This window comes from Moschus berezovskii, chromosome 1 (genome assembly GCF_049115385.1).
Source record: "Moschus berezovskii isolate FMDL1 chromosome 1, NW_MosBer_1.0, whole genome shotgun sequence".
NCBI classification, from domain to species: domain Eukaryota; kingdom Metazoa; phylum Chordata; class Mammalia; order Artiodactyla; family Moschidae; genus Moschus; species Moschus berezovskii.
The window spans coordinates 79,615,722-79,641,654 of NC_142460.1; the positions used below are offsets into that span (position 1 = coordinate 79,615,722).

At 38.0% G+C, this 25,933-nt stretch overlaps 1 protein-coding gene across 2 annotated transcripts in view; it reads left to right on the forward strand.

Annotated features, from left to right (window-relative positions):
* ATP6V1A (ATPase H+ transporting V1 subunit A) overlaps window positions 1-25,933 on the forward strand; it is a 58,856-nt gene that overhangs the window by 6,583 nt on the left and 26,340 nt on the right. For both annotated transcript variants that reach the window (XM_055427151.2, XM_088837071.1), the window contains exon 2: window positions 22,438-22,532. In XM_055427151.2, coding sequence (XP_055283126.1) covers window positions 22,448-22,532 — 85 coding nt within the window. In that variant the 5' untranslated portion in view covers window positions 22,438-22,447. The remainder of the gene's footprint in view (window positions 1-22,437; window positions 22,533-25,933) is intronic.

Here is a 25,933-nt window from a genome sequence, read left to right on the forward strand (position 1 = left end):
CACGTTTGGGTTTTGGTGGGTAAAAAAACTAGGTAGAAGATTAACTCTCCTTGAGAAAGCTTCAAACAAGGTTGCCTGTAAAGCAAAGTTAAAAGTAATTTTCAGTAATAACTAATCTTGTACTTGATTTCAGTCCTTTTAAGAGTCTGAAATTAATACGTCATTCAAAGTCATAATAGAAAACAGCAGATGGTTTAGAGTGAGATTTGTTACATATTGAAAGCATTCATGTCTATGTTGTTGCACATAGCAAGATTTCATTCTTTTTTATGGCTGAGAAATATTCCACCATATGTGTATACCACATGATCTTTGTCCTTTCATCTGTTGATGGGTACTTGGTTGCTTCCATAATTGGGCAATCATCAGTAATACTGCAAAGAACAGAGTAGGGTACATATATCTTATCTAATCAATGTTTTTACTTTCTTAAAAAAAACTAGCCAAGAGTGAAATTGTTGGATCATATGGGAGTTCTGTTTTTCATTTTTGAGGAATGTATGAATTCTTTTTGGAAAGAGTTGGGATATATATAAATAAAAAGTAATTTTAGGACTTCCTGGTGGTGCAGTGGATAAGAATCTGCCTGACAATCTTCCGTGGTCCAGGAAGATTCCCACATTCTGGGGATCAGCTAAGCCCATGCTCCACAACTATTGAGCCTGAAGCCCGTGTACTGCAATAGAGAGTAGCCCCAGCTTGCTGCAACTAGGGAAAGCCTGCTCACAGCAACGAAGATCCAACACAACCAAAAATAAATAAAAGTAATCTTAGAGTAGTATTGAGAGGCAGTACAGCAAGCAAGGAGGTTAAGTGTGTAAGTGCTGAAGCCAGACTGGCTCAAATCCTGGGGAAGTTTATCTTCCTGTATTGCGTTTTCTTAGCTCTACAATAAGGATATTAGGAGTATAGTTATTTCATTAAGTGTTGTGAAGATTAAATGAATAAGAAAAGTGATTACAATTACTGGTATGTATATATAATAAGAGCTATATGCATGTTTGCCATTATTATTTAGTTACTATGCTCTTTGCTCACCTAATTAGATATATATAGTAATGTTACCCCCTGGCTTAGTTGTTTTAGCACACATCTAATCATTCAGTGTTTTTAACTAAGTTGAATGGATGATACATGTACAAATATAGTAAAAATTACAGATTCACACATATGTGCATTTTCTCCCTCTTCATCCTTAACTCGTTTTGTTCACGAAGGTAGCATCTCATCATATTATTCTGGGCATTACATTTTTCACTTAACAATATTTTGGAGATTTTTCCACATTGATACAGTTAAAGATGCCTCATTCTTTTTAATAACCCTCTAGTACTCAGTTGTACTAATGTACCATCATCATCGTATGTAACATTTATTGATAATTTACTCCTGTGTTGGGCACTTTTCTTCAATTAAGTCATGCAAAGCTCACAACCACCTTAGGAGACTAGGTATTGTTTTGATCCTCATTTAACAAATGAGGCAGTTTAGACTCTGCATGATTAAATGTCCACCAGTGTCACACAGTTCATAAGTAATAGAACTCTGGAGGAAAAGAGAGTCTTTTTCCAGACTACTATCTTAACACCACAACCTTTCATACTACCACAAGTGACGTTTAATGTTTTCTCCATATTAATGGACATTCCTTTTTTTTTTTTTGCTGTAATAGATATTTTGTTAGTAGATAAATTCCTGAAAATTAAAGAGGTAAGTCAAACTATGTACATTTTGAATTTTGTTCAGTTCAGTTCAGTAGCTCAGTCATGTCCGACTCTTTGCAACCCCATGAATCACAGCATGCCAGGCCTCCCTGTCTTATCACCAACTCCCAGAGTTCACTCAAACTCATGTCCATCGAGTCGGTGATGCCATCCAGCCATCTCATTCTCTGTCATTCCCGTCTCCTCCTGCCCCCAACCCCTCCCAGCATCAGAGTCTTTTCCAGTGAGTCAACTCGTCGCATGAGGTGGCCAAAGTATTGGAGTTTCAGCTTTAGCATCAGTCCTTCCAATGAACACCCAGGATTGATCTCCTTTAGAATGAACTGGCTGGATCTCCTTGCAGTCCAAGGGACTCTCAAGAGTCTTCTCCAACACCACAGTTCAAAAGCATCAATTCTTTGGCGATCAGCTTTCTTCACAGTCCAACTCTCACATCCATACATGACCACGGGAAAAACCATAGCCTTGACTAGACGGACCTTGTTGGCAAAGTAATGTCTCTACTTTTTAATATGCTATCTAGGTTGGTCATAACTTTCCTTCCAAGGAGTAAGCGTCTTTTAATTTCATGGCTGCAGTCAGCATCCGCAGTGATTTTGGAGCCCAAAAAAATAAAGTCTGACACTGTTTCCACTGTTTCCCCATCTATTTCCCATGAAGTGATGGGACCAGATGCCATGATCTTTGTTTTCTGAATGGTGAGCTTCAAGCCAACCTTTTCACTCTCCTCTTTCACTTTCATCAAGAGGCTTTTGAGTTCCTCTTCACTTTCTGCCATAAGGGTGGTGTCATCTGCATATCTGAGGTTATTGATATTTCTCCCAGCAATCTTGATTCCAGCTTGTGCTTCTTCCTGCCCACTGTTCCTCATGATGTACTCTGCATATAAGTTAAATAAGCAGGGTGACAATATACAACCTTGACGTACTCCTTTTCCTATTTGGAACCAGTCTGTTGTTCCATGTCGAGTTCTAACTGTTGCTTCCTGACCTACATACAGGTTTCTCAAGAGGCAGGTCAGGTGGTCTGGGATTCCCATCTCTTTCAGAATGTTCCACAGTTTATTGTGATCCACACAATCAAAGGCTTTGGCATAGTCAATGAAGCAGAAATAGATGTTTTTCTGGAACTCTCTTGGTTTTTCAATGATCCAGTGGATGTTGGCAATTTGATCTCTGGTGCTGGGTATTGCCAAATCATTCTTCCATTTAGGGATGCACTGAGGGTCAGGTTTGTCCTCAGTATTTTGCCAAAATCTGCTGTTTAGCTTGAGTCTTTGGGAAGCTGAATAACTAAATGGCTTTAACATTTTTAGCGTCCCTGAATTACATGTGACCTACCATCACGTGATAGCATAGGTTACCATCATATCTAATTAGCATAACAATGTCAGTATGAGGACAAGTTCTGACAAATGTCATGACTTGTTACTCTCAAAGAATGGTAAGCATTGTAAATACAATTTAAAGTGCTGTTTATGTGACTCATACATTGAAATTCTATCAGTTGAAGTTTGAATGTAAATTATTAAAAGAATGGCATACTACAGTTGTTAATAATTGTGAAAGTTGCTGATTTTATGTACCAAAACAATTTTGTTAGAGCTCTCAAATAAAACCTAGGGACTCAGATTGCCAATTAATATGAACATTGAGAGTGTGATAACTAGCTAAGTGTAAGAATAACTGTACCTTTTCTTGTGAAAAATGGATTAACTGGACTCTATAAGTCCTAGTCCTTGGTTTAGGCAGATTTAGGCAGTGAGACACTTTATTAAGATGAGTTACAATATCCACAGATTATTTTGAATATAACATGCTTCTCTCCAGTGTCCTCTTTCATTTGTTTCAAGAAAGAGAAAAATACCTCTTATTAATCCAAGGAATAGGCTAAGTGACACAAGACTCTTTAGTATGATCCAGAGTAGATACTTAAAATACAGGATGCTCAAATCCCAACTTGGTACACCTACAGTGCTTGAATAGATTAATAGTACCTCATCCTCACCCAAAGATATTGTTGGGTAAGGAGAGTGGGGGAAACACCTATAAACAGGCAAAGATAAACAGACTGTTAATTTTTTATTGTAAACTATTTTGTAAACTTTATTGTAAATTATTTCTGTCTCAGAGTAGAATAAAACAACAGACGATAACTCCCTCCACTTTCACTCTCAAATGAGTTATTGAATTATAGCAACTTTGATATCCAAATTACTAGAGTTTAGCCTGAGTTTTAGAAAACAAACCCTTCTATGCCTTGCGGCTCAACAGTTCAACATAGGATTCTTTTCCTAAATCCTCACCAAAGATACTATTATTAAGCTTTGATCTGAAACATAAATGAGTAAGTACTTTAGAGGCATTTCTGACTGATAAACTCCTGAGCTCTTAAGGGACTATGGAAAGTCCCATGATTTGCTGAACTTGACTGGACAAGTGAGTACCCACACAACCTTATGAGGAGCCACATAAGTTGGTTCAAAACAGACAAAAGCTCGTTGTTTTCAGCTGTTCCGTCTACAATATTCCCAGGGTTAAGGTTCTCTTATTAGTATAGGCCATATGGTCTTTAATTACTGTTAGCTAACAAGTGAGAACAAAAGTGAATACAATGTATTCTGTGTAAGCATTATGCCTTTACAGGATTCATATTGTCAATACTTTGTGCTTTTATTTTTTTTTAAGTGTTACCGAGGTATAATTGACATAATTGCATGTATTTCAAATGTGCTGTTTGACATTTTGGTATATGTATACACCCATGAAACTGTCACTACAATCAGTGTAGTGAACATGTCCATCACCTTCACAAGAAATTTCCTCCTGCCTGTTTGTGATCTCTCCCTTCTGTACCTCCCAGCTGCTTGTCCACAAGGACCACTGATCCCTTTTCTATCACTATGGGTTATACCGCTTTTATAGGCTTCAGTGATTCATTTCTTTTTCTTTTGGTCTGTGCTGGGTCTTCATTGCTGCATGAGCTTTTCTCTAGTTGCAGAGAGCGAGGGCTTTTCTCTAGTTGCTATGGGCAGACTTCTCTACTATGGCTTCTCTTGTTGCACAGCACGGGCTGTTGGGTGCAGAGGCTTCAGAAGTTGTGGCTCTTGGGCTCTAGAGCACAGGCTCAGCAGTTGAGGCACACAGGCTTTGTTGCTCCGCAGCATGTAGGATCTTCCTAGACCAGGAATCAAACCTGTGTTCCTGCGTTGGTGGGAGAATTATTTACCACTGAGCCACCAAGGAGGCCCAATTCTTTTTTTTTTTAAATTGCTGAATATTCACTGTATTGGGCTTCCCTGGTAGTTGAGCTGGTATAGAATCCACCTGCAATGCATTTCGATTCCTGGATCAGGAAGGTCCCCTGGAGAAGGGATGGGCTACCCACTCCAGTATGCTTGGGCTTCCTTCGTGTGGGTTATAAAGGAAGAAAGAATCTGGTAAAGAATCTGCCTGCAATGCGGGAGACCTGGGTTTGATCCCTGGTTGGGAAGATCCCCGGGAGGAAGGCATGGCAACCCACTTTAGTATTCTTTTCTGGAGAATCCCCATGGACAGAGGAGCCTGGCGGGCTGCAGACCATGGGATCACAAAGAGGCGGACACAACTGAGTGACTAAGCACACAGCACAGCACAGCACATTCACTGTATTCACAGGTGATTCAGTGGTAAAGAATCCACCTGCCAATGCAGGAGACACAGGAGACATGCATTTGGTCAGGGACAGGAAGAAACCCTGCAGACAGGAATGGCAACCCAATCCAGTATTCTTGCCTGGGAAATCCCATGGACTAAGGAGCCTGGTGAGCTACCGTCCATGGAGTCTCAAAAGAGTCAGACATGACTTTGTAACTAAACAGCAACAACAACATTCAGTGTATAACGCAAATGCCATAATTTGTCTCTCTCTTCACTTGTTAATGGATATTTGGGTTGTGTTTCTGCTTTCTGGCTATTATGAATAAAGTGACTATGAGCTTCAATGTAAAAGTCTTTGTTTGGACATGAGCTTTTATTTCTCATGGGTAAATGCCAAGGATAAAAAGACTGGGTCATATGATAGGTGTATGGTTAGGTCTGTAAGAAACTGCCAAATTGCTTTTCATAGTGGTTGTACATTTTACATTCCTACCAGCAGTACATGAAAGTCCTAGTTCTGAATCCTTACCAACACTTCCTGTGGTGAGTCTTTTAAAATTTTAGCCATCCTGCTAGATGGCATTTCATTGTTACTTCCTTTGCATTTCCCTAGTATTAAGCATATTTTCATGTATTTATTTGCCAGTCATATATTTTCTTTGTGCAGTATATCTTCAGATCTTTTGCCCATCATTTTAATTGTGAGTTTTCTTACTGAGTTTTAGGAGTTCTTTTTATGGCCTAGGTATGAGTCCTTTATCAGATTTATGCTTTGCAAATATTATCTCCCAGTCTATAACTTGTCTTCCAGTTCTAACAACGTTTCTCGAAGAGCAGGCATTTGTTACTTTTATGAAATACAGTTTACCAATTTGTTCTCCTATGAGTTTTGCTTTCAGTGTTGTAGCCAGTAAATCTACCTAATCCAAGGTCACAAAGGAAGTTTTGTAGTTTAAGGTTTTACATTTCAATCTACCATACATTTTTAGTTTATTTTTGCTTATGGCATAAGGTATGGTTTGAAGTATCCTGTTTTTGTATTTACGCATTGGCTTGTTTTACCACCACTTGTTAAAAAACTATACTTTCTCCACTGAATTGCCTTTCCACTTTTGTCACAAGTCAGTTGTCCATTTCTGTGTGTGGTTGTATAGCCTTTTTGAGTTCATATTCATTTCTAAAATTTTAAATAGTAATGCGAGGCAAAATAGTGGAGATAAAATTGTATCTGTTCTTTGTAGAATTATTTGGTGTTCTAAGGTTTATAACATCAAAGTAACCACGTAAAGCTGTAACATTTTAAACTTTAAATAAGCATTTTTGTTCTTTTACATCAAAAAGTCATTCTAGTTCTATCACGGTGATATTTGGCTTCAGCTTTGGCCTCAGGTAAATACTGATTTTTAAAACCTTGGCTGTTGAGCGTTAGGCCAAAATGTGTATGCAGTGCCTTTCAAAGGAGATGTATCACTTTTCATTCAGTGAACGCTGGTGGCTATTTCCCACACAGCTTTGCCAGTACTGTCTCTGAGCAGTATTTAATAGTTGCCTTCTGTGTGCTTTACTATCTAACTGGGGTACACAATGAACAAAGCAGACATGGCCTCTGATTTCCTCACACCTCCAGTGTGGCAGTAGAGAGATCTGAGAACAATTCTGTTCACAGAATTTTAATTACAAGTGCTTCAGAAGAGCAGTACTGAAGGCTGGGGCACATACCATGGGGAACTGGAAGTAAAATCCTTAGCAAACCATACTATTGAAAGCGTCCATCATATCTTTAAATCCAGGCTATGTTTTTTCACCTCTCTTAAGCAGGGTTCTTTTCCTTTTTTATCCTCAGTTTATGCTTTACGTCATATTTTAATTGCAGAGATTTTATGAATTCTTAAGTTGGAGGTTAATTAATTTAGGATGATGTGTTTAGTCTCTCTGTCGTGTCCGACTCTAGCCCACCAGGCTCCTCTGTCCATGGGATTCTCCAGGCAAGAATACTGGAATGGGATTACCTGGCATTACTATTTAATACCATGCCCTCCCCTAGGGGATCTTCCCAACCCAGGGATCAAACCCAGGTCTCCCACATTGCAGGTGGATTCTTTACCGTCTGAGCCACCAGGGAAGCCCAGTTAGGATGCTGCTTCCTTGTAAACATTGAGTTTTAATGATTCTTTGGATAGTTTGTAAATCTTCTTTCTCCTCCATCTCACCCATGAAATAAGTGCCAGGAGAGATCAATTTGAATATGTAATCATGATTTCATAACACAGTGTAGTAGCATTTCTGTTGCAGTACTGCTGATGCTGACTTCTCCTGTGTACATCATTCTCAAATACATGCATTGCTTATATTTGGCTTGCTCATGATATGTTTTCTTGGCAAAGCAATCAAGGAAATTTCTCATTAACATTCAGAAAAGTGGTATCATAATAATTTTAGGCAGTTTTCAAGAGAAGTTTCTAGGTGTTTTGAGCAATAGTTTTTTTTTTTTTTTAAGTAGTTGTAAAATTTCTGGGTTGACTGCTTTTGAAAGGGATAGTTGTCATGCAAGACTGTTTGAATTTAAAAAATTAATTAAAGGCACTTCTTAGGCAGTTTATCTGAGAAAATCTATCCAAAAGCTGAAGAGCCATTGCAGTACTCGGAACCCACAGAGGTTAAGAATCCTTTCAGAAGAGAGTTCGCTACGGAGAGCCCTTGGCACTGTGAGCTTGGAGTTTAAACCATTTAACCCAAGAAATTTCTGTATTATTATTAAATACTTCTGGGAAGGAGGACTGGGATTTGAAATAAACCAATACTTCAGTTTTTATCATTATTGGATTTTAAAGGTAGTTCTAGTTGTTTTGTAGTGTTAAACACATAGGGAATTCCCTGGTGGTTCATTGGTTAGGATGCCATGTTCTCACTGCTGAGTGCCCCGGGTTCAGCCCCTGGTCAGGGAACTAAGATCCTATAAGCCACACAGTGCAGCACCAAAAATAAACAAACACACACATATAGATAAATCCTTATCTACATAGCAAAGATATTTCGAGAAGTAGTTTACAAATAAAAAGGTTTGAACATTTTTAAAGGCCTTGTTATGTATTGCCAAATTGCTTTCCACATTTCTTACAAAATAATAAACCCAAGTTGACCTTTGATGGTTGTAGGTCATTTTAATAGCCATTAACAATTCATAAAATCTTGCGTACTTTTTCCCGCCTACTTTTTCCCGCCTACTTTTTCCCGCCTACTTTTTCCCTTTTTTGTTTTTATTTTTTCTTGTCTGTTTTCTATTTATTCTTAGAGTGTAGCTCTTTAATGATTTGTCACTTTAAATCTACAGTAGTCTAAAATATTAGTAATAACTTTTAGTAAAGAGTTGGACACGACTGAGCGACTTTATATACTTTATAATAACTTTTCATTATACATAAATTGAGTCAGACTATATACAAAGTTCTCTTGCAATGTGTAGAATCTTGTAGACTGTTTCTAGCAGTATGCTGCTGCTGCTAAGTCGCTTCAGTCGTGTCCGACTCTGTGCGACCCCATAGACGGTAGCCCACCAGACTCCCCCGTCCCTGGGATTCTCCAGGCAAGAACACTGGAGTGGGTTGCCATTTCCTTCTCCAATGCATAAAAGTGAAGAGTGAAAGTGAAGTCGCTCAGTCGTGTCCGACTCTCCATGACCCCATGGACTGCAGCCCACCAGGCTCCTCTGTCCATGGGATTTTCCAGGCAAGAGCAATGGAGTGGGGTGCCATTGCCTTCTCCGTTCTAGCAGTATAGAGATCTTATTTTTCTGTTTCTTCGGTCTTTATTCCAATGAAGGTTGGCAAGTCTGACCTCTTTATATATAAACATTATTGTGCTATTTTTAGTTCTAGTACCATGTATTATCATTCCTAGGACAAATGCCCCCCACCCATATCTTATAGTTTTGAAATTAGTATCTGTCCTGCAGTTTCTGATGTGCCATAGTTTAATATGTAGGGTTTAGTAGTTCTTGAACATATTATAATTGATGGTATCTTAGATTAGATGAAATATGTTATTACTTCTAGTCAAGAGTGTGTATGTAAGAATTGCCCTTGTGGGACAGCAGCATAAGAGTATGGATCCTTAGTTGTTTGCCTTACTTTGGCTTCACCTAGTCAGTGAGTTGTGAATGAACGTATATTAGCAAAATGTAAAAAATAAAAATAGCAAAAAATGGGAAGCTGTAAAAAATACAGATAACAAAAAGTGGACTACTGTAGTTTAAAGAAGATTGTTAAACTGTGGTATCCATTTAACGGAACATTACACAGTTTAAAATGATACTTATTAACAATATGTAAAGTTGTATTATAGCATTGATTATAGTTATGAAGAGGAAATAATATCAGGGTCAACAGTATTCAAGTTGTGAGAATTTTCTTTAGGTATTTTTTAAGCTATAAGTATATTGCTTCTGGAAATAAAGGAAAAGTACATAATAAATGGGCTTCCCTGGTGACTCAGTGGTAAAGAACCCACCTGCCAATGCAGGAGATCAGAGTTTGATTCCTAGGTTGGGAAGATTCTCTGGAAAAGGAAATGGCAACCCACTCCAGCATTCTTGTCCTGGAAATCCCTTGGACAGAGGAGCCTGCGGGCTATAGTCCACAGGGTTGCAAAGAGTTGAACACAACTTAATGACTAAACAACAGCAACAACGTAATAAATGCTTGTTTTCTTTACTGTTTGTATCATTTAGCTATCTTCTCAGCTGTTTACATTCTTGGTAAGTTAAGGTATAAAATCAGTGACTTGTTTTTTTCTTTGTAACTTGAAACCAAGAAATATTCTAAAAATTCACTTAGAAGCCTTATGGGATATTAATGTTAGCTTCACTATAACTTTTAACTGTTTAGTAAGTTTTATTTTAGAAATAAGAATAAGAGGAATTTCTCAGGTATTGTTTAGATAACTTTTTTATTCCAAATTTATGACAATCGATCAACCAGAAATTTCCTACTACTATTTCCTGTAGCAAAATTGTGTTGGGTCTGTTTTCATTAGTATTGTTATTTCCAAATATGCCCATTTACTTTGCAGGTTTTTTTATATTATTATCAGTTATTTATGTTTGTGTTATAAACCCAGGCATTAATAAAATATAGCATTATGCATTATTCTTTAGAAATCTTAGCTCTTTAGAAGATGGATATTCTAGAAAGAGTCGATTCTTGCTTGTTCTACTTGCTCTTTAGTTTGTGAATGATCTGTTCTGTCATGTCTTTTTCATCTCCCTTTTGCTATTCTAATATAGAGTTAGTTAATAATGGAAAAGAGGCTTCCCAGGCTGTTTTTCAAGGTGAAAGTATTAGTCAGTCTGCTGCTGCTGCTAAGTCACTTCAGTCGTTTCCGACTCTGTGCAGCCCCACAGATGGCAGCCCACCAGGCACCTCTGTCCCTGGGATTCTCCAGGCAAGAATACTGGAGTAGGTTGCCTTTTCCTTCTCCAATGCATGCTAAGTCGCTTCAGTTGTGTCCGACTCTGTGCAACCCCATGGACAGCAGCCCACCAGGCTCCCCTGTCCATGGGATTCTCTAGGCAAGAATACTGGAATAGGTTGCCATTTTTTTCTACAATTAGTCACTCAGTTGTGTCCAACTATATGTGACCCCATGGTCTGTAGCTTGCCAAGCTCCTCTGTCCATGGACTTCTCCAGGCAAGAATACTGGAGTGGGTTGCCATGCCCTCCTCCAGGGATCTTCCCAACCCAGGGATTGAACCCAGGTCTCCTGCATTGCAGGCAAATTCTTTACCAGCTGAGCCACCAAGGAAGCCTAATTTTTTAAGGTAATAAAGGCTAAAGTTACTGGCTAAAATAAGGTCTTCTGAATTATTTGGTATTAATCTCCACTCCATAGCTCTCATCTTGAGTGGGTTGCTTAAGTCGCAAACCTGTTTTCCTAATCAAACAATACCTGCCTCCTACAACTGTTGTTAAGGGTTAAATGTGTTTCTTTTTTAGCACAATGTCTGGAGTGTGATATGTGCATAACAAGTAGTAGTTTATATCTGTTTTTAATTTCAGAACATTTAATTGAGTTACTGATGTGCAATGTGGAGGGAAAGGATGAAAAAAAATGATAAATATATTCCTTGAAGGCAGGGAGTCTGTTTGTATGACAGTTTTACCATTGGTCATAGGATTCTAGCCTATAAATTCATACCATAGAACTTACACACTAAATACAGTATTCTGTTATTCTGGCTAATACAGAATATCACACTCAGCCCAATTTTATTTGTAAAATTTTGAAGTGAAAGGAATCTGTGATTATTTCTAGAAATGCTATAAAGGTTGTTTATGGATAAGCTTGTCATCAAACCATAAGCATATGTAGTGGATACATTTTGAATTCTCTGCCCAGCTAATTGTCCACTGGAGCTTTTACCTTTTCTATTTCTTATACAGGATTCGTTGTGTTTTGATAAGTGAAGGGATGGATGTGTTTGTGCCCTGAAAAGATTTCATTGTGGTAGGAAGAACTCGTTCCTGATTCTGTTAGTCCAGTTTGCCATCTGTGATCATTCTGTGCTTCTCTATTCTGATTCCCTCTTGTGTTTGCACATTTCCTGTAATCCATCTCAGTAATTTTTATAAGCTAGTTACGCAATGACCTTATATTTGCCTTTATTCTTAACCTTTTGGCCTATGTATTTTTTTAAAAACTAGCATATTGAAACATATATATCATATAAAAATACTTATTCTTGAAACCCTCTCCTTTCTATTATGTTGTTAGATTCAGTGGACCAAGAAAGAAAACAAGGACCTACATGCTTTCTGTCCTTCAGTTTTGCCATTCTTAGCAAGGTGGGCTGTCTGCTTAGATTTGCTTCCTTCGAGGTCCTAAAATGACTGCCTGTCCCATACAGGTGACCAGAGTGGGTTGCCATATTCCAAGGGAGTAAGTGTTTCTCATGGCCTGTATCTTTTTAAAGAACAAAGAAATCAGAAATCATTCCCAGAAGGTCCCCAGTAGACTTTGCCCTACCTCTTCCTGGTGAGAACATTGTTTCATGCTTGTTTCCAAACCAGTCATTGCCAAGGGTACTGGAATAATACCTTGATATTTAAGGTTTTGCTATCACAGGATAAAAAGGGGGAACTAATGTGGCAATCAGTAATAAGCTTTCTAATGGCGTTGTTCGGTAGGTAGGTTAAATAAAATGAATAGGAAGATGCTTCACAAAATTAATTTTTGTGCTATAAAAATATAAGGTAATGTTATTAGCTGGAATTGTACCAGTTCTGCAAGCATGAAAATATTAAACAGGATCTTGATGCCTTGTCCAAAGAAGATAAACTGTGTATGAAAATAAGTATTTGCTTTTCTTCATCTTCAAAAAGAAATAATCTTCAATCAGTTGGGTAGAATGTATTTTTCTAAGTGTTACACTATTAATGAAGTACCCCAGTATCAATGAAGGATTTTGTATATAAATAAAATATTGTCTTGGAACCTTGATATTTAGCTTTGACACAACACTTCACTCTTGCCCCCAACACCTGTATCATCCAAGACTGGTACTAAAAACATTTCTGGGATAATGAAATCACTAGATGTTGTGCATTAACCAGTAACAATTTGTAAGGGATCTTGTAAGACAGAAGGAACAGAAGTGGGCCTCTGGTGTCGTGATTTACCACTGCAGTGTTCTGCAGTGTGGGAGACTGATGACTCATTAGATCGGATGGTTGCCTGTGCTATCTGGAAAACCCTGTCTACAGCACGACTGTTTGGTTTTTTTTTTTTAATCTTTCACAAATATGGGGGAGGGGGTACTGTTTCAGTTTGTGGTTATTAGAATATTGGTTTTAATTGCATTTACTTTTTATCCTTAAAACAGGCGTCCAACAGCTAAAGGCATTGTTGAGAATATAATCATTGAGTTTATTCTCTGTGAATGCAGGTACATATACCAGATTGTTTTCATGAAAGCAACGGTTTTTAAAGTAAATATCACACTTTTATTTTTTAACCAATTGAAAGCCTCAGTGATAATTGCATACCGTGTTAGAAAGGAGTTATTACATAGCATATAAAACTTGATGTACTATTAAATTGCATCATGATTGCTTGGATCTTATGGAGATTTGGCACAAGGTTAATTTACAGTATAATCTAACTTGCAGTATAGTTTGCTTATTACAAAGTTAAACTGTTTCAGGAGATTTTTATCTTAAAACGTTTTTAAAAGCCCATGCTTTTTTACAGAAAGAGATAAGCATTCAGTGGTGAAGCAGATTTTAGTGGATTTTTTTATTTTCACTCTTTTCATAGATAACAATGATGGGTGATTAATGGATACAGATTAGTATCTTATATGGCCATGTCTATTAAACTGCTATATGCTTTGCCCTATTCAGTGATTAAGTCAATATGTCTGCCTAATTTATCATTTTTATTTTATTTGTGGAAAGGAAGTACTTCTATCTTTTTCTTGTAAAACATACATATATATCATGAAGGAGAGGGCAAAACTTGTTTGGATTAAGAAGATATACAAGAGCATACAAAGAATTTCCCTGTTTACAGTTGACTGCTGTAGCATCCTATTGTCTGTCAAGATTCTGGGGAGATGGTGGGAGGATATTTATTTATTTAGTGTTTACTTGTTTTTCTGCAGTTGGGATGATTTGGTGAAAAGGCTTTAGAATTACAGTGCCTGTCTATCTGTATGTATGTGTATCCTTATATCAACTGCAGGAATTACAAATTTTAACGTTCAAGAGAGTCTGTTACCTTGGACTAATCCTTGAAAGTTTCTGGTTGGAGCCTGAAACTTCTGGAGCAAGGAAACATTTTCCAGTATCAGAAAATAGTACCTTAGACTTTCCCCCTGTAACTACTGGTGATGGGCTCTATCTAAGGTTTTTGTTGGAGGAGGAGGAGCAAGTTCCCTTTAGAAACTAAGACTTCGGTTGTATGAAAACCTGAACTCTATACTAATTGCTTGACTTAACCTGAGAACGTCATATGGGCCCTGCTTTCTAAATCCACTTTTGTATTTTTTTTTCCATTTCAAGATTACTAAAACAGAAAACAAGCCAAAAATTGTAGTTCTTCAAGTGTGAGTCTCAAGCTTCAGTTATCCAGGGAGCAATTATTCAGCTTACTCGTTGTTTAAATATTTGGGTTCTCTTAAATCAGATGTCTAGCAGGAAGTCTGGTGTATAAGATGTTTCTTAGGGATCAACACACAGTGAGAGGAAGGGGGCAGGAGCAGAATTTGGCAGAAGTGCAAGGTAAGCCCTGCAGAGCCTCAGCCCACCAGGTGGAGTGATCTGGACTGAGCAGTCATTGCCTGTGACAGTATCCCACATTGGACTGACAGGATGGGGTCTTCATATATATACCTCCACTTTCCTTGGTCACCCAGCTCGGGTAGCTCTGTGAAGGGTATCAGTGTAGGCAAGGCAGCTCTTTGACCCTGAAAGACTGCCAGCTGTTGGCTTTCCACTCTCTTGTCCTTCCTTGAAATACTGGATTTTGCAGTTCTGTCCCTAATATGATAAAACATATGTCTTGAGAGAGAGACTGTTTCCTCTGTACCACATAGGATTGTTTAGATGTTTATAATAGAAATCAGCCTAGTTAATTTAGGAGGCTGAGTGCAGTACTTAAAGAGCATAGGCTTTGGAGTCAGGGAGTCAGGCTGCCTGTGCTCACAATTTCACCTTTAACTGCTGGTTAAGAGCTGGTTTGCGGATGTATTTGTAACCACTTCTCTGCATGTTGCACAGTGGTGTACAGAAAGCTAAAGTACTTGGCAACCATCATATTTTTGTCCTCTTAACACTGACTCATTTTCCTTCTAGTTTTGTACTTATTGAATATATTCCCCACACTGTACATTGCATGCCTGTGACTCCATTTTACAACTGGAGGTTTGTACCTCTTATCTCACATTTCTTTCTTTCTCCCACCTGTCTTTCCTCTGGCAGCCATCTGTCTGTATCCATGACTCTACATGTGGCTTATTAATCTTTCTTCATTTGCTTTGTTTTTAAGATTACACTTTTGAGAACTCAGACAGTATTGTCTTTTTTCCATCTGACTTATTTCATTAAGAATAATACTCTCTAGGCTCAGTGGCAAGATTTTCTTCTTTCTTATGGCTGAGGAAAGTGGCAGGGCTTCCCAGGGAGCTCAGTGGTAGAGAATACTCCTGCCAGTGCAGGAGATGCTGGTTCATCCCCTGGAAAAGGAAATGGCAACCTACTCCGATATTCTTGCTAGGGTAATCCCATGGACAGAGTAGCCTGTCGGGCTATAGTCCACGGGGTCACAAGAGTCAGACAGGACTTAACAACTAAAAAACAACAATGTTCTATTATTTATGCCTACCCTGCCTTCTATACCCACTCATCTATTAATGGGCACTTAGGATCATCTTGATTTAATATAATATTAATCAGATGAATGCAAATTTGTGGATCTGGTAAAAAGTGTACCTAAGAAAATATATAGAATTATCATTTAAGACTTGATTTTCTTATTAGTTTGATGTCAGTGTTCTTAATGCCTGCTGTCTTTGGCATGAATTAAACAACATATGCCTAAAAATAAAGTTGAAAACTAGAGAATCATCAGTTTACTATGGTGGCTAGAATTATCCAGCTGAGTAATAAATCCACAAGGCAGCTGAATCATGAACAAACTCATTTGATTTCCACCAATTATTGCTCATACCTTTGGAGGCTCTCATTGTTTAAAGGGAAAAGTTGTAAATACCTATATTTTAAAAATCAGAACAGATCCCATTATTGCCTCATAAACATTTCAGAACACCTTCGTGACCCCTAGGAGATTTGAAGCATCTATAAGAAAGTTCTACTGTATACTCTAATGTCTGTTATTCATCTTTCAAGTTTCAGTTTATTATCCTCTAAGTCACCCTTGTCCTGCCCAAGTTTAGGTTAGGTCCTCTGCTTTATACGCTTCTAAATCACTCTGCATTGCTCCTGTGAGAGTACGTTTGTCAACTTAATGTAACTGTTTGCTTTTATCCCACCAGGCTAGAAACTCCTTGGGGGAGAGAGTGTGTCTTACTCCATTATATTTTCAATCTATAATACTGTACTTGGCATATCACTGATGCTTAAAATCTGTTTAATTTTAGATAATAAAGGTATGGTAAAACACACATAATAACTAAGGGATTAAACTAGCCAGTTGACTAGATTTGATTCAAATAACAAGAAGATAAGAATGTTAGCTTCTTTTTAAAAATTCAGTTCAGTCACTCAGTCATGTCTGACTCTTTGCAACCCCATGAACCGCAGCACTCCAGGCCTCCCTGTCCATCACGAACTCCCAGAGTCCACACAAACCCATGTCCATTGAGTCGGTGATGCCATCCAACCATCTCATCCTCTTTGGTCCCCTTCTCCTCCTGCCCTCAATCTTTCCTAGTATCAGGGTCTTTTTCAATGAGTCAGCTATTCGCATCAGGTGGCCAAAGTATTAGAGTTTCAGCTTCAACATCAGTCCCTCCAGTGAACACTCAGGACTGATCTCCTTTAGGAAGGACTGGTTGGATCTCCTTGCAGTTAAGGGACTCTGAAGAGTCTTCTCCAACACCACAGTTCAAAAGCATCAATTCTTCGGCGCTCAGCTTTCTTCACAGTCAACTCTCACATCCATATGTGACCACTGGAAAAACAGCCTTGACTAGACGAACCTTTGTTGGCAAAGTAATGTCTCTACTTTTCAATATGCTATCTAGGTTGGTCATAACTTTCCTTCCAAGGAGTAAGCAAGCGTCTATTAATTTCATGGCTGCAGTCACCATCTGCAGTGATTTTTGGAGCCCCCCAAAATAAAGTCAGCCTCTGTTTCCACATCTATTTGCCATGAAATGATGGGACCAGATGCCATGATCTTAGTTTTCTGATTGTTGAGCCTTAAGCCAATTTTTTCACTCTCCTCTTTCACTTTCATCAAGAGACTCGTTAGTTCCTCTTCACTTTCTGCCATAAGGGTGGTATCATCTGCATATCTGAGGTTATTGATATATTTCCCAGCAATCTTGATTCCAGCTTGTGCTTCTTCCAGCCCAGCGTTTCTCATGATTTACTCTGCATATAAATTAAATAAGCAGGGTGACAATATACAGCCTTGACGTACTCCTTTTCCTATTTGGAACCAGTCTGTTGTTCCATGTCCAGTTCTAACTGTTGCTTCCTGACCTGCGTACAGGTTTCTCAAGAGGCAGGTCAGGTGATCTGGTATTCCTGTCTCTTGAAGAATTTTCCACAGATTATTGTGATCCACACAGTCAAAGGCTTTGGCATAGTCAATAAAGCAGAAATAGATGTTTTTCTGGAATTCTCTTGCTTTTTCCATGATCCAGCAGATGTTGGCAATTTGATCTCTGGTTCCTCTGCCTTTTCTAAAACCAGCTTGAACATCTGGAAGTTCACGGTTCAATTAGGCAATATTAACTTACACTAACAGAATAGAGTTAGTAGTCATCAGTATTTTCTGTTAGGCTTACTGTTTGGTGTTTCACAACAATCCCAGTAGATTTTACAAATGAAATGAGTCTCAAAAGGTTGAAAGAATTTAATTTGCTTAAGGACACAGTCTTTAATTTCAAACTCAATTTGTCTGACTCAAAGCCTTGGTCTTTGTTTCTCAATAAAAAGAAGCAGCCAGAATAGATAAAGTGGTAGTCTTGAAGAGTTACTCATATGACATTTAGAATATAGTTTTTAGTTTTATTTGCTCTGTTTTAAAAGAAACATTAGCATTGTAAAATATTTGAGAATAGGGTATAGCCTCAGGGGAGAAAGAGCTGAAAAAGACTGTCCTTTCAGGGACAGTTGAAGACACTAAAGAGAATTTCCTTGGAGAGGGAATATACTCTGTGTGGCTACAGTAGTTGGAAGAAACAGGGCCAGAGGGTACAAGTTATGAGAAAGTGTTAATAGGTTGGATACAAAACAACTCTCTTAGAGGAGATTTTTGAAAATAGAATAGTGTTTTAAAAATTGAAGGCCTGTTTAAATAGTAGGTATTACTAATAAGAGTTTTGTAAGCATTTTATATCTCACAAGGAACATTTTTGACAAAACTGTAATTTAGTTATAACTCCAGGGTAGGGGGTACTTCAAAGGAAGTTACAAAGAGATTCTGATTTGTCCATGATCTCCTGCCGTGTGTCACGGGTAGAATTAGGATCTTTCCTAAGTGTGACTCAGTATTTCATGCTGTTTCCACTTTAATAGGCAGATGACCATGTATCATAGTAAGTAACCATATTTGAGGAAGAAGTTAGACTGTATTGTTATAAATTTCTCTTCTGACTTTGAAAATCTTTGATTTTCTGAAGATTAAAATTTGACTTCCTTTGCTTGTTCACTACTTTGAAGCCTTTGCCTAACCCATCTCCCAAATAAATGCTTATCTTTAAACTTTGTTTTTTCTGTTATCTAAGTAGTTTCTAGAAAAACTTCCATCTTTTTAAATTTAGTTCTGATCTTTTGCAGCCCCATTCCTCCTTACTCAGCGACCCCTTCTGTGTCTTTTGGAGGCTGGAAAATCCTAACAGACCAGTTTCCTCTTTTATGTACTTCCTCACTCAACTGCCCTTCCTCCATTTTAATTTTCCTACAGAATCCAAAATTCTTGATTCTTCTATGCTGACATTTGTGGCTATAATAAATATTTTTTCATGATTTCCAGTGACTTATGCACTAACTTCATCTTTGCCAATAAATGACCAAAGTGATGATAGTCTCTTACCTGTCGCCATCCTTTATGGTCTTTAAGGTATTGGTGCTGATCTTGCCCCTTTGCTCATATCCTTCTCACTTGGAAGGTCTCCTTTATTGCTCTATGTTTTGATCTTTGTTTTTACTCCTGCTTGTTTCTTTAATCACTCTTTAATTCTTCCCTGTTAGCTCTGTCCGCCATCCCCTTTCCAAAGGCACCAAGAATATCGACCCAGAATTCCACTGTTTATGACTTTACTGTTACACTCGCCTCCCAAATTGCTTGACACCTTGGTTTGTTGTTCTTGTTCATTTGCTCTGTCATGTCTGACTCTTTGCGACCCTGTGGACTGCAATACGGCAGGCTTCCCTGTCCTTCACCGTCTCCCAGAGCTTGCTCAAACTCATGTCCATTGAGTTGGTGATATCATCCAGCCATCTAGCCCTCTGTCATCCCCTTCTCCTCCTGCCTTCAATCTTTCCCAGCATCAGAGTCTCTTCCAGTTCTTCATAGGTGGCTAAAGTATTGGAGTTTCAGCTTCAGCATCAGTCCTTCCAATGAATATTCAGGGTTGATTTCCTTTAGGATTGACTCTTGATCTCCTTGCAGTCCAAGGGACTCTCAAGAGTCTTCTCCAACACCACAGTGCAAAAGCATCAATTCTTCGGTGCTCAGCCTTCTTTATGGTCCAACTCTCACATCCATACATGACCACTAGAAAAACCAATAGCTTTGACTAGATGAACCTTTGTCAGCAAAGTAATGTCTGCTTTGGTCCACCTTGGTTGAAAGTGGAAGTTACTCAGTCATGTCTGACTCTTTGCGTCCCCATGAACTATACAGTCCATAGAATTCTCCGGGCCAGAATACTGGAGTGGCTAGCCATTCCCTTCTCCAGGGGATCTTCCCAACCCAGGGATCGAACCCAGGTCTGCATTGCAGGCAAATTCTTTACCAGCTGAGCTACCAGGGAAGCCACCTTGGTTAATGGATGACAGATCATGTTCCAAGAAATGTAGGATTCTGTAGTGATCCTTCAGTGGCTCCAGAAAGACTGGAAAACATTACTCTACCCTGCCTGAGTGAATCCCCGAGGCTCAGGGTTTGATTTTCCTCTCGTTCTGTATTCTTTCTTTCTGGACTCAACTCAGCCTTGAAACTTACTTTCCAATTACTGGTTCCCCCAACTCATCCCCATTGGTTTACACTTTTTCCACAACTGAATCAGTTTCTCCTCTGCTCCCTGTGTATTGTCATTTTGAACACTTAATACTTTTGCTTTATGGTACAGTTGTTTAAAACTAGTGAAATCTGCTTTTATTCACAATCTTTATTCCCTGAGTTTATCACAGTACCTTTTCCTTGGTAGGAGTTTGGTAAACAAATTGAGTCCATTTGTTACCAAATTAAGTTGTACCCTGCTCAGGCTGTAGCCCGCTGAGGCCTCCTGCCTCCACGGGGAAGGTTTTTTCCCCCCCTTTCGTGTTCCGGCAGCCAAAAACTGAAACCAAAGCGGAATTGAAGCAACACAAACTTTATTCAGTGGCCAGAGAATGGAGAAGTGGGAACTTAGTTCAGTAGTTAAATTGTCCCCTTAATGGCAATTTTAATTCCTTAATTGCTTTTAAGGAATGAAGACAATAGGGAAAGGAGTAAGACTAATGATGGGGAAGTATATGCATTAGTTTTCTGGGAAAAACGCAAGGTTTTCCTGGAAACAGATACCACCACCTTTCTGTCTTTTGGTCAGTGACTTCCAGTCATGGCTGCAGGTAGGAGTGTCATTTTGTACACCAGTGTAGTAAAAAAATCACTGTAGAAAGAGATTCAGAGTCTTTTGGCGGTCAGATTCATCACCATTTTGATTTCAGTTTTTTGATATCCAGTTTTTTATTTTTCTCTCCTTATAGCTTCCTTTGTGTCTAGACCCTGTGATTAAAGATATGTTAGTTCCTGTTCAAGGGAGGGGTTGGTTGGTTTTGAGCAAGGGTCTGGTGACAGCTCTGGTGACACATAGACGCAACCCATACTATTTCCAGAGCTTTTCAACTTCTCATCATGCCTGCTTCCCCTCTCCTGTTAATGTTAGATTGATTCAGCATCAGTCTTCTCATAACAATCTTTGGTTGTTTCCTGTTGTTTGTAGGATAAAGTCCACTAGGCATTCATCTCTAGACCCACAAATTAATCTCTAGCTTTGAATCCTTATTTCTCACTGTTGCAGTGCAGGTTTTTCTTGCAGTCAGGCTGGTCCCTTAACTCTCCTGAAATTTTTATTTTCCTTCTCCTGTTCTTGTTATTTCTCCACCTGGAATGCCTTCGCAAGCCTCCTTTTCCTTTGCTGATTCTCCCTGATCTTCAAGATGTTTTCCATAAACATGCTAATCTTTGAACTTTTAGTAAATAAGTATATATTATTTGGTACTTTATTATATTATTGGTCTGTGACCTTTTCTTTAAGGTTGTTAGGAGACATTATTTAGCTTTTTATCTGTGCATGTATTTTATTTCCTTTATTAAATTGTCTATAATAAGTCAGACCAGCAGTTACAAAGAAACTTGCTATTTTGGGATCTGTAACTAGTTTTCTATTTGGACTTAGTGCATTGTTTGGGTTTTTCAGATTGTGCATCTTAAATAAGTTGAACTAAATTTCCTAAACTGTTTGTATTCTGCTAAAGGCAGGGGGTGGGGGGAGGTAGGGATGATCACAGAAACATTTTAAAGATATACATTAAAAATTTTTTTAACATAAGATATAATTTGTTAGATGGTAAAAAAACAAAGTAGGGAAGGAGGGAGGTATGTTACAATTTTAAATAGATGGGCAGATAGGCAAAAAAACCTCACGGAGTGGGGGATATTTCAGTGAAGACCTGAAGGAGGTATAGGAGCTGACATCCAGGAGAAGAGCACTCCAGACAAGGGGAATGGTGTGTACAAAGACCCTGAGGCAGAATGTGTATGTGTTTTGAGTAATAACAGAGTTCCATGTTTATGCAGCATGATAAAGGTAAAGAGTAGTTGGGGAAGTCAGAGAGCTAAATGACAGGGTAAGATGTTGCAGGGCTAGAAAACATCACATTCCTTGTTACAGTCCATGGGATATTTTCTATGGAATACCTTGTATAGGGATATAATTCTGAGTTTTAATAACTGTAGACTATCCAAGAATGAGGTAATTTTAACCAAATCTTAAGAATTTTATATTCTATTTTACTTTGAAGAAGTGGTAATAACTCAACTATACACCAGAGTTCACTACCTGTATTGGCTCTTTTGCTTTAAAGTTTTTAATTATAACTTAATTTCTTTCTTGTCATAGGTAAATTAACATGATGGATTTCTCCAAGCTCCCCAAAATAGGTGATGAAGATAAAGAAAGCACGTTTGGTTATGTGCATGGGGTCTCAGGACCTGGTGAGTAAAAATCCTTAATATCAGTTAATATCTTTTCAAGATATTTTAGGCAGAAATACACAAGTTTCTCTTCACCTATGTAAATTCTGTCTTTAGAAGATTTCATACCTGCTGTAAGACTGAGGCAATACTTCCATCATAAGGGTTACTATAACATTTATTATCTAAATTTGATCATTATTATGTAAATGTATAGATGGTGTTACATGTCTTAAATTTTTTTTGTTGTTAAATCTGAGGTTAAAAAGCTATAAAGTTTATAGGTTTTATTTTGTTATAACTAATTGTCTGTTAATGTGATTTAAATTTTAGTAATTGCTTTTAGAACATTTCTCAGAAATATCAACCATGGCTTTTTGCATGTATAAATCCTGAGTGATGATTCAGCTATCACGTAACTAGCTACCTGTAGCAAAATAGTTTTATGACATGATAATGAGAATAGAAAGCAGTTTATGTTTGTTTTGCCCACAACTTGGAGTACTGCATTTTAAATAATAAATGAATCTCCTCCTAGTATTAAGTTTGTTATTCCACATTTCCACTGCAAAATGTGATTCAGTTTCTGTTGGTAAAACTACTTATTGATTTGTAATCTTTAGTGCCATGAAAATTCACTTTTCCTTGTCTTTTTTATAAACCTCACGTTGTAGTTTTTTTGATGTTCTAATCACAATAGAGATGATGGTGCTTTTGGGTGTTAATACAAGTGAAGATTATCAGTCACTGGGCCACTTATTGCTCCCTAGTAAGCTTCTACTGCTTAGAACTTGATGTTTGAGCTTGAATTTTTAGCCAATAATATATTTCACTATTTTCAATCTCTTTACCATTCAGAGAAACAGTTTTTCAGCTTGATGATTATAAGGCCTTTAAGGAAGACAGACTGTACATAGGAACTTCTAGGGAAAAGGCAAAGAACACTCTCAAAAGAGTTTAGGTGAAAATATTTTTTGAAATTTGTCAACATTTTAGTTATATGTGGTATTTCAGTGTGGGCCTCCCAGGTGGCATTAGTGGTAAAGAACGTGCCTGCCGATGAAGGAAACATAAGAGATGTGGGTTAGATCTTTGGGTCGGGAAGATCCCCTGGAGGAGGGCATGACAACCCACTCCAGTATTCTTGCCTGGAGAATCCCATGGACAGAGGAGCCTGGTGGGCTACAGTCCATGGGGTCGCAGAGTCAGACATGATTGGAGTGACTTAGCACACATTTCTATGCTTCTTAATTATTCTTATAGATAAAGAGGTAAATATTGATAAAAGAAATAAATTTCCATTGTTCTAATGTAAGTTAAATATTAATTTCCTAATAGTTTCTACTTGAATATTACCTAATTCATAGTTCTAATTAATTGTATCCAAAGGCTAAATATTGAAATAGACTTACTCCATTGAGGCCTGCGCAGGTCCCAACCTGTCTGTGGTTTGGGGTTGCTATCTGCCTCATAGAGCAAAGTAGAGGCTTTGTCTTCTGGGAAGACAAAAGTCGTCTTCTCCTGAAAAGACCTCTTACACAGTTGGTATTGGCATCTTCCAGGAATAGGAGGGCAGGAGTTGAGACCTTAGGAGTCTGGTAGGGAGAGGCAGAGATATAAAAGTTGAGGTTCTAGGGAGATGACATTGGTTCTAACTAGAAAGTTCAGAGTAGAGTATTATTACCTCCAGAACTTGTCACTGTTAACTCTGCCTGGCTTTGTGACAGTCATAAAAATGGATTCCTTAACAAAATAATAATACAGCTTCAAAAAAAACAAAAAACCACCATAGACTTATTCCTATACATACCTGAAAACATACAACTTTCCCCTTCTGCCAGAAAAGTAACTTTTGCTTGCTGGGCAACATGGTCCAAAATAATAAGTGCAAATTCTAATATAGTATTTATAAGAAATAGGGATTCTTAATGAGGCTTTCACCCAGCGGTCGTGACTGATTATAAACATCCTGCTTGTTGTGCTCACTCATGTCTGACTCTTTGTGACCCCATGAACTATAGCTTGCCAGGCTCCTCTGTCCATGGGATTCTCCAGGCAATACTGGAGTGTGTTGCCAACCTACTCTAAGGGCTCTTCCTGACCCAGGAATCGAACCCATATCTCTTGCATCTCCTGCATTGCAGGCGGATACTTTTACCACTGCACCACCTGGGAAGCCCAAATGCAAATGGGGGTTTTTCTAGGTAGATCTGTCCAAGAAGAGTTTCAAAACCACTGGTATAAAGTGTTAGAAACTAAAGTTGTTGTTTTATGTGATATTTCTCAAAGGAATGGTGAAAACAGAGCATGCTTATAATTGTTAGTTTTAGTCTTGTATTATTATCATTATTACCCACCATTCCTTGTATTATAGCAACCTAGGTTGATCAAAACTTGCCTAAGTGCTACCAGTTAAGAGTTCAACGTATATTTGTCATATAGAACTTCAAAATGAAAATAGTATTCATGTGTACCATGTAAACAAGTAATCTTAGCCTAAAGCCTAACAAAATTTTATTCTGTTTATTTCATCTATGACATATGCTAAAAAAAAGTTTTTTATTAACAAAACAGAAAGAAATGGAAGAAAATATTTGCAGTGATGTGACTATCAGAGGGTTAATATACAAAATACACAAACAGCTAATATAACTCAATATAGAAAAACCAAAACAACCCAATCAAAAAAATGGGCAGAAGACCTAAATAGACATCTTACCAAAGAAGACATACAGATGGCCAATAGATACATGAAAAGATGTTCAACATCACTAATTATTAGAGAAATGCAAATCAAAACTACAGTGAGGTATCTTCTCACAGCAGTCAGAATGGCTACCATCAAAAAGTCTGCAAATAATAAATGCTGAAGAGGGTGTGGAGAAAAGAGAACCCTCCTACACTGTTGGTAGGAATGTAAATTGGTGTAACTACTATGGAAAACAGTACAAGTTTCCTTAAAATTAGAGCTACATATGATTCAGCAGTCCCATTCATGACTGTATATCCAGAAAAGAGGAAAACTGTAATTTAAAAAGATACATGTACCCCAGTGTTCATAGCATAACTATTTATAGCAGCCAAGACCCAGAAGCAACCTAACTGTCCATCAGCAGATGATCAACTTAAGAGAATATGGTATATATACACAATGGAATGTTATTGAGCCATATAAAGAATAAAATATTGCCATTTGCAGCAACATGGATGAACCTGGAGAATGTTACACTTAGGAAAATCAGACAAAGATAAATATTGTGTGATATCCCTTATATGTGGAATCTAAAAAATAATACAAATAAATCTATATATGAAGCAGAAACAGACACTCAGAAACAAATTTATGGTCATCAGTGGGGAGAGAGAGGGAGGGACCAATCAGGAGTATGGGATTAACAAACTACTGTACATAAAATAGATAA